Here is an 8,872-nt window from a genome sequence, read left to right on the forward strand (position 1 = left end):
AGTTCTTCACACAGGGGATTGCGAAGATCTGGAACGCACTACCTGAAAGGGTGGTGGAATTAGATTCCATAGGAACATTCAAAAGGCAACTGGACATGTATTTGAAGAGGACTCATTTGCAGGGCTATGGGGAAAATGCTGGCGTGTGACAGTGAATTGAGCCGGCACTGGCACGAAACGCCGAATGGCCTCCTTCTGTGCCTTATGATTCCATGATGTAGTTTTTTTTAAATATTCGTTCCGGGATGTGGCAAGGCCAGCATTTATTGCCCATCTCCTAGTGTCTGCGCTGAGTTTTAAACTTGCATGGCTCAGACTTGACAGGTTGGTTGGAGAGGGCTCCACAAGGCCAGTGGTTCAGGAGCACTACAGTTGATTATCGAAAGTGTGATTTGTTTAAATGACTAAAGCTGGTGTATTTAATTGAAAATATCTTTCCTATTGTCAAAGACAGGCTTTCCATTCAATATATACGAATGGTTGTTGGATCTAATGTCATTGACAGAAAGTCACGACTGACTTTTGTTTCATGGCTCCATAATTTGGTCCCCTGCCACCTTGACTCCGATGAAAGGATCAGGCTTCAAGCCTGTGGTAGTGGATTTGAATGAGTCATGTTTGGATAGCTTTGAAAAGAGGACAGCTTCAATGATTGACCACGATAGATCTGTGTCGAAAGCAGAGGTTTCCAATTATGGATTATATTGGGTGTCATGTGTAGTGTTTCAGTCTCTAGCTAAGCTAGTTTATAAGCAGCAGTAAGATGTGAGTCTATATTTTAAATTTAGAGAATAAACCAGTGACATCTTTATCATTTTCAATGCTGAGGGGTACAGAGCAATGCATAGTTCACTTTGTTTTCCTGTTCATTCTTACGTAAATATTCTTATTCAGTCTCGGGTTGTGGGCGTCGCTGGCAAGGCCAGCATTTATTGCCCACTCCTAGTTGCCCTGAGGTGGTAGTACCCTGTTAACGGGCTAGCGCACCCGAAAAAAAATTAACAGGCTGCCCGACCGGTTCACATTTCCACGCATGCGCGGTTTTCCCATTCAAAAGCCGGTGACCAGCCTGCGCGGGACCTCCAGAACACTGCGCATCTGTGCAGCTTAGCAGAAACATTGATGGTGGGTCTTCTCCTTGAACTGCTGCACAGTGGTTTGAGACAACTTAGTAGCTTGCTAAGGCCACTTCAGAGGACAGTTATGAGTCAACCACGTCAGTGTAGATCTAGAACCACAGGCCAGACCAAGGCATGAGTGAACCAGTTGGGTTTTTAACAACAATCCGATCATGGTCACTTTTACGGAAAGCAGTTTTTTTTAATTTCCAGGTGCCATGGTGGAATCTGAACTTGTTCGCCGGTACCAAGCTTCTGGATTACCAGTCCAGTAACATGACTACTGCGCTAACCGTGGATCAGTTGTTGACTAGAATGGTTCGTTCACAGCCAGAGATTCCCGGCTTCAAGTCTGCTTACAAAGGAGTAATATGTGGCGGCACGAGATACTGTCCAATAAATGACCTGCAGAGTAAGCGTTCTCAGTTACGATCCCGGGGTCTTGCTGTCTTTTGCTTAGATAACGGGTAGAAAAAGGTTCATTGCAGAACATAGTGCCATAAGCTCCACTTATGGGAGTGTCCGATGATGCTGAACCAAAGAAGATTTCTAGAGTACATAAGTCACTGCATTACAAAACGCAAATTCATTGCGTTGAAGTTTGGGGATAGTGTGCTATATTTCTTTCTTTGTGGCTGTGTTCAAGCCTGCTCTGGAGAAGCAATAACTGCCCTCTTAGTTAGGGATCTATGTTTTAAACAGATATCCTTTTAGTTTTGATTCAAAAGACAACCACCAACCTTATTCCACAATTTCTCCAGTTTTGGATCATCAAACACATCATTTTCAGAGTCCATTGAATCTTTCACATAATTTGTATCTAAGGACACAGCATCCTTCCGTCCATCAAGTCTGTACTTTGTGAGGATTACTGCACGGGAAAAAAAAAGTAATGGCAAACATTACTGGCTAGGTTATTTTATCTTAAACCTGAAGAATCATGTATAACTGTGTCAGCTGTGGCTCAGTGGGGAACACTCTCGCCTCGGAGTCCGAAGGTTGTGGGTTCAAGTCTCACTCGAGGGACTTGAGCACTAAAATCTAGGCCAAAACTCAAGTGCAAAACTGAGTGAGTGCCACACTTTCGGATGAGGCGTTAAACCAAGGCATGATCTGCCCTCTCAGGTGAACGTAAAAGATCCCATGGCACTATTTTGAAGAGCTACCTGGCCAATATTTATCCCTCAATCAACATCACTAAAACAGATTATCCGGTCACTATCATATTGCTGTTTGTGGGAGCTTGCTGTGTGCAAATTGGCTATCGTGTTTCCCATATTACAACAGTGACTACACTCCAAAAGTACTTCATTGGTTGTAAAGCGCTTTGGGACCTCCAAAGGACGTGAAAGGCGTTATATCAATGCAAGTCTTTCTTTTTAAAAAAAAATGTATAATGTAATCTTTCCTATCCACCCATCCCCAGAAACACACACACACACATAGCCACGGGTTCCGGGGATCTAGTGATCGCAGACCCTGCTATCTCCATAAACCAACATCAAGGGTTTACCGTTGAAGTTACGCCGCAGCTTGGCTTCCTTCTCGCCGTCCTCATCAAGACCATCAGCCTTCAACTTCTTCCAGTTCAACTCGTCCTTCTCCTGGATTTTCAGGTCACTGTGGAGCTCGGCCTGTTTTACAGGAGACAACTGGAGCTGCAGAAAGAAACAGAAGGAAATATATGTATATGTAGTTCTGATATTTGGTGGCACTGGATGCAGGGGAGGAAGAATTCCCCTTGGGTCTTGGAGATTGAGCGGTGATCTGATGATGTGTGTGAAACATTAAAAGGATTCAATAGGGTAGATACGGAGAAACTATTACCTGTGGTGGGAGTGAATCAAGAACAAAGGGACACCATTTTAAAATTAGAGCCAGGCTATTTAGGAGGGAAATCAAGCAGCATTTTTTCCACGCAAAGGGTCGTAGAATCTGGAATAAAAACAGAAATGCTGGAAATCTCAGCGGCTCAGGCAGCATCTGTGGAGAGGAAGCAGAGTTAACATTTCGGGTCAATGACCCTTGGCCAAAACTCTGGTCTAGAAACCTGGAACTCTTCCCCCAAAAGGCTGTGGATGCCGGGGCACAATTGGAGCTTTCAAGACTGAGATCGAAAAGACTTTTGTTGGGGAAGGGTAGCGAGGGATGAAGCAACAAAGGCAGGTAAATGGGGTTGAGGTACAGATCAGCCATGATCTACTTGAATGGTGGAACAGGCTCGAGGGGTTCAATGTTCTACTCCTGCTCTTATGTTTCTAGGAGGAGAGAGAGAAGAGAACAAAGTCAAACGCCAATTGCACCAGTGGGTGGGGGGTGCGCAGGGGCTAAAGCTCAACAGGCAAGAGGTAGAGCATTCCGTTAAAGTGGAAAGGCACTCACTGAGAAATGGACTTTTAAATCGCACCTTATGACTTGCTCAGGATGTCCCAAAGCACTTTGCAACAGGTGGGCACCTTTTTGAATTGCAGCCACGGTTGTTATTTTGGCAAACGCAGCAACCACAAAGATCAAATGAATGAATGGCCATGTAATTCTTGTTCATGGTGTTGATTGGCCAGGACAGTAGGAGAAGTCCCTGCTCTTCAAATCGTGTCATGGGATCTTTGGTAATCAGTGAAGCAGGTAGACAGGGTCTTAGTTCAATGCCTCGTCCCAAAGATGGCACCTCAGACACTGCAAAAAACTCTGCTCTGGGATGTCAACCTACACGATGTGTCCCTAGTCTGGAGTAGTACTCATACCCATCAGTGTCTGACTCCATATCGAGAATGCCAGCAACTGAGCCAAGCTGATATTTACTGTTAGTGGAGGCTTTTCTAAACCAGATTAAAATTAAATTATGAAGTCAATACAACAAAAATGATAGATGGCAGTATAGGCTGCTATCCGTTCACACCAAGAACACAGCTCCCCTTTTAACTTCTTGTGGGTGGAGAGCCCAGAGTAACAGGCTGCCAGTTTTCATCATGGGCCGGAATTTGCGGTGGTTAATAACGGTGAACTAACAGCTTTCGTCATCATTACCCCTTTGAAACTGACTGCAACATTGGGATGTAGCATGTGCGCATCCCAACGCGGAAATCCTGAAGTTGCGGCAGTCATTCACTGCTCCGTCATTGGCTGTCCTTTCCCCACCATAGCTGGCAATCCTTGTAATCTGGGAAACTGATGAAAACTTGGGCTTTTCTGTGGTGATACCCCATTGAATATTAGGCTTACATGGAATAGGTGTAACTGGGGTTTTAACAGCACATTTGCTGCTAAACGAACGTTAAGGCCCTGAAAAACTGATTTTTATATTTGTGGAGTGTCAAGTTCCTCCATTGTGATATAAATTAAAATTTCTTTTTAAAAAAAAAACAAAAAAAAGTTTCTCTTTTTAAAAAGTTTATTCATGATATTTCAGGTGCTATCATATCCTCATGCGAGAGTCCCAATCTTCAATTCACTCTCGAACGTTTTTTAAAAGTCCGGATAAAAGCAGCTTATCATTTCCTGGTTTCCTGCCTGAGAATTCTGCATTGTGATTGGCTGCTTAGACAGCTTGTTGACGCCAATGCAGCATCCCATTAGAGTGCTGAAATTGAATGAACGTCGAAAAAGGCAAACCTCTCGCCACGGGGATCACGCAATCTCTGTTGATAGCGTTCTTCGGGGCCAGCAAATGAGACACTAACCCATTTGCCAGGTTTCATGTGAGAGCCACTGTTCATAACACGCTGATGACTCAGCTGATTTTGCCAGTCAGCAGCACACCCACGAAGTCGCGGATCTGATCGCGAGTCTATCCTGGTTTTGGCTTCAGTATGCCAGGTTAGGAAGGCCTGTGGGGGGGGGGGGGGGGGTTGCAGGAGGAATACATATGTGAAATCTCATGTGAAGATGGGATTAGGCTTGTCCTGTCACGTACAGTATTGTCAGAAAGCAAGACTCGCTGTTTGGGCTTACACTGCCTGAGTGAGCCGGTCAAGGCCGAGCAACAACCACAGCATGTACCCCAGTAGAAGTCAGATTATCCAGTCACTATCACTTTGCTGTTTGTGGGAGCTTGCTGTGTGCAAATTGGCTGCCACGTTTTCTACATCACAACAGTGACTACACTTCAAAAAGTACTTAATTGGCTGTAAAGCGCTTTGGGACGTCCAGTGGTCATGAAAGGCGCTATATAAATATAAGTTCTTTCTTTTCAGAAGAGGAGAGGAGGAAATTAATTTTAAAAAGATACTGCTTACTTTTTCCACAAAACAAATCATGAACAGTTACGTGGCCAGATTTAAACGTGTACAACTTATATTGTGGAAATGCAAAGTTTAATTATTCTTTTAAAAAGGTACCTGCAATGCTTACTGCATTGGACAAGATAAATACAGATGCAGGAGGCCATTTAGCACATCTTAGCTCATCAATCGACCAAAAGCTTTAACCTTGACATCACACAGGAGCAGGAGGCCATTCAGCCCCTTGAGCTTGTTCCACCATTCAATTAGATTATGTCTAACCTGAAACAGCATACAACTGGCTCTTAAAACAGTCCAAAGATTCTGCCTCCACTATCCTATCCATAAGTCTATTACTTATGTTGCAGTTTGCAATGAAATGACTTGCATTAGCTCCAAGTTGTTCTTTCGCTAGTTTGAAAGTGTTGCCTTCGCCTAGGTTATGGTTTATCTGGATTTTAACAGATCTGGTCATTATCACATAGCTGTTTGTGGGTGCTTGCTGTGCGCAAATTGGCTGCCGCATTTCCTACATTATAACAGTGACTACCCTTCAAAAAGTACTTCACCGGCTGGTCATGAAAGGTGCTATACAAATGCAAGTTTTTCTTTCTTTCTATTTACTTATTTTATCATTTTATAAAAGGTCCCTTCTCAACTGCCGCGTTGAGGCCAAAGAGCAGCAGTAACATTGCAAGTAACATTTGAGAAACAAAATAAAGTGCTGTGCGAAATCTGCTTATCAGAACTTGCTCAAAATATCGCACACGGGAGGAATTGAACAGCATTCTGAGTAGTTAATGCTGAGCCATTCATAAATGCAAGTAATGCAACAGAAAATTCACCTTATGGAAAGAAGCCAAGAAAAGGAATAAAAACTGAGAGCATATCCACTGTACCCTGAAGATCAACAAGAGTAACCAGTAACGTTATGCACAGATTTTATAAAAAGAACTATCGCCAGTTAACAGCAATGACCTGTACCAGGCAGTGAGTCAGGACTCCAGGGTGAAATTCCAGTTTTCTGGGTTATCTGAAAGATGTGATGACACTTGCGAGGGCACAGAGGAGGCACTTGCCAGGGCACAGAGGAGGCACTTACGAGGGTGCGGCCAGAACTGGAGAATTTTAGCTAGGAGGAACGATTGGGTAGGCTGGGGTTGTTTTCTTTGAAGCAGATGAGGCTGAGGGGAGACTTAATTATGTACAAAATTATTTCTTTTAGCAGAGGGATCAATAACCTGGGACATAGATTTAAAATAATTGATAGAAGGATTAGAGAGTTGAGGATAATTTATTCACCCAGAGGGTGGTAGAGTCTGGATCTCACTGCCTGAAAGGGTGGTAGAGGCAGAAACCCTCACCACATTTAAAAAGTACTTGGATGTGCACTTAAAGTGCCGTAACCTACAGGGGTACGGGCCAAGAGCTGGAAAGTGGGATCAGGCTGACGCGGACACAATGGGCCGAATGGCCTCCTTCTGTGCCGTAAATTTCTATGATTCTATGAAATAAGGTCGAAATCAAATTCAAGAAAAAAATGAGATGAAAGAGAGAAAGAAAATTACTGAAAATGTAAAATACACAGCAAGTCCATCAGCATCTGTGGCTTTGTCCGGACACTGGGTGGTAAGCCCTTTATAGGACTGAAAAAGACCGAGACAGAGAGAAAAAGCAAGGGAGAAAGCAAGCAAGCCAGAGAACAAAACAGAAAGAGAGAGAATGAACTGGGTAGTAGTCAAAACAAGAGAAAATCCTAATTAAATAGAGCTTTCTTCCAAGCATATTAATGGCCAACTACCAGCTATGTTGCTCCATGTAATTTTAGTTGATGCATTACTGAACAGTTAGGCTCCAGTTAATAATAAATACCACTTCAAAACTTTGAAGGACCCGAGTTCAAAAGGTTAAAAGTCCTTGTTAACTACAGCAATTATTTTCCTACTTGCTTGTCCTAGTCACTATCTCAATAATCAGTTACAATGTGAACACAGCAGCAGTGTGTACAGTAAAGCACAGAGTGTCTATCTGTGGCATCGCTGCAGTGCCCCATCACCCAGGGAAACCAGCGAACTAAAGCACTGCCGAGATCCAGTGGAAAAACAAGCACACTCTCTCCACCCCTCATTCCCTCCGATGACTCAGCAAATTTTAGCTGTCCCACAGACCAGGAACATCCCAGCAATTGGTCTTAGCAGGAATGCTGCAACCAGCATCAGCACATCTGGGGGGGGGGGGGGGGGGGGGCAATGAAAGTCAGAAGGTATTTTCATTGCTACCCAGCAATTTGTACACATGCGCAGTTATAGGAAAGCGCTCAGTCCCCGTGGAACAGTACCCAAGCAAGGAGACATCACTTTCAGAGTAAATGAGGGGATAGGGGAAGGAGAAAAGAGTAAAAACAACTGGAAGAGAAGTGGCTTCTTTTATTTCATGAACTGAATCCCACAAACAGAGAAAACGTCCTCCTCGGGCTTGCTGTTAACTGATCTCTGCAATCTCCTCCAGCCTTACAATCCTCTCAAGATCTCTGCACTCCTCCAATTCTGGCCTCTTGCACATCCCCAATTTTAATCGCTCCACCATTAGCAGTGCCTTCAGCTGCTTGCACCCTCAGCTCTGGAATTCTCTCCCTAACCCTCTCCACTTCTCTACCTCCTTTAAGACGCTCTTTAAAACCTTTGACCAAACTTTTGGTCACCTGCCCTAATATCTCATGTGGCTCGGTGTCAAATTTTGTTTGATAATGTACTTGTGAAGCACCCTTGGAAAGTTTTACTTTGTTGAAGGCGCTGTATAAATACAAGTTGTTACTAAAACTAAATTTGCCATAACTCAGAGGGAAGATATTTGCAACCTTGTTTTCTTATTTGCAACTCTAGAGCCAGACTGTTTAAAGTCACTGTCCCTCTACAGAAGTAAAGTAATTGTGAAGGTGTTTCACTTGATTTTATTTCAGACTCATTCGCTACTAAAGGGCAGTCGCTCTGTATCCGCCATTATAAACAGAATGTCAAAATCAAATTACTGTGTTGGCATCACTTTGAAATAAAGGGGAGTGAAGTCCAAATATAGAGCACACCGTTCATCTACTCACTCCCACCCTCTACTACCCCCTTGGAAATAAAACAAAGTCACAGATTTAGGAAGGTCAGTCAGCCCGCAGATACCTACAGCCCTACCTGAGCAGTCAGCTTGCTTCCTAGAATCATAGAAATTTACAGCACAGGAGGAGGCCATTCGGCCCATCGTGTCCGTGCCGGCCAACCAAGAGCTATCCAGCCAAATCCCACTTTCCAGCTCTCAGTCCGTAGCCCTGTAGGTTATGGCACTTCAAGTGCACATCCAAGTACTTTTAAAATGTGTTGAGGGCTTCTGCCTCTACCACCCTTTTAGGCAATAAATTCCAGACCCTCTGGGTGAATACATTTCTCAACTCTGCTCTAAACCTCCTACCAATTACTTTAAATCTATGCCGCCTAGTTATTGACCCCTCTGTTAAGGGAAATCGGTCCTTCCTATCCACTCTATCCA

General features: G+C 43.8%; 1 protein-coding gene across 1 annotated transcript in view; it reads right to left on the bottom strand.

Moving 5' to 3' along the window:
* Positions 1–8,872, bottom strand: part of lrpap1 (low density lipoprotein receptor-related protein associated protein 1) — a 47,184-nt gene that overhangs the window by 37,206 nt on the left and 1,106 nt on the right. Inside the window, exons 2-3 of the mRNA XM_070894580.1 lie at positions 2,632–2,776; positions 1,859–1,989 (exon numbers count right to left, since the gene is read on the bottom strand). Coding sequence (XP_070750681.1) covers positions 1,859–1,989; positions 2,632–2,776 — 276 coding nt within the window. The remainder of the gene's footprint in view (positions 1–1,858; positions 1,990–2,631; positions 2,777–8,872) is intronic.

This window comes from Pristiophorus japonicus, chromosome 1, assembly GCF_044704955.1.
Source record: "Pristiophorus japonicus isolate sPriJap1 chromosome 1, sPriJap1.hap1, whole genome shotgun sequence".
NCBI classification, from domain to species: domain Eukaryota; kingdom Metazoa; phylum Chordata; class Chondrichthyes; family Pristiophoridae; genus Pristiophorus; species Pristiophorus japonicus.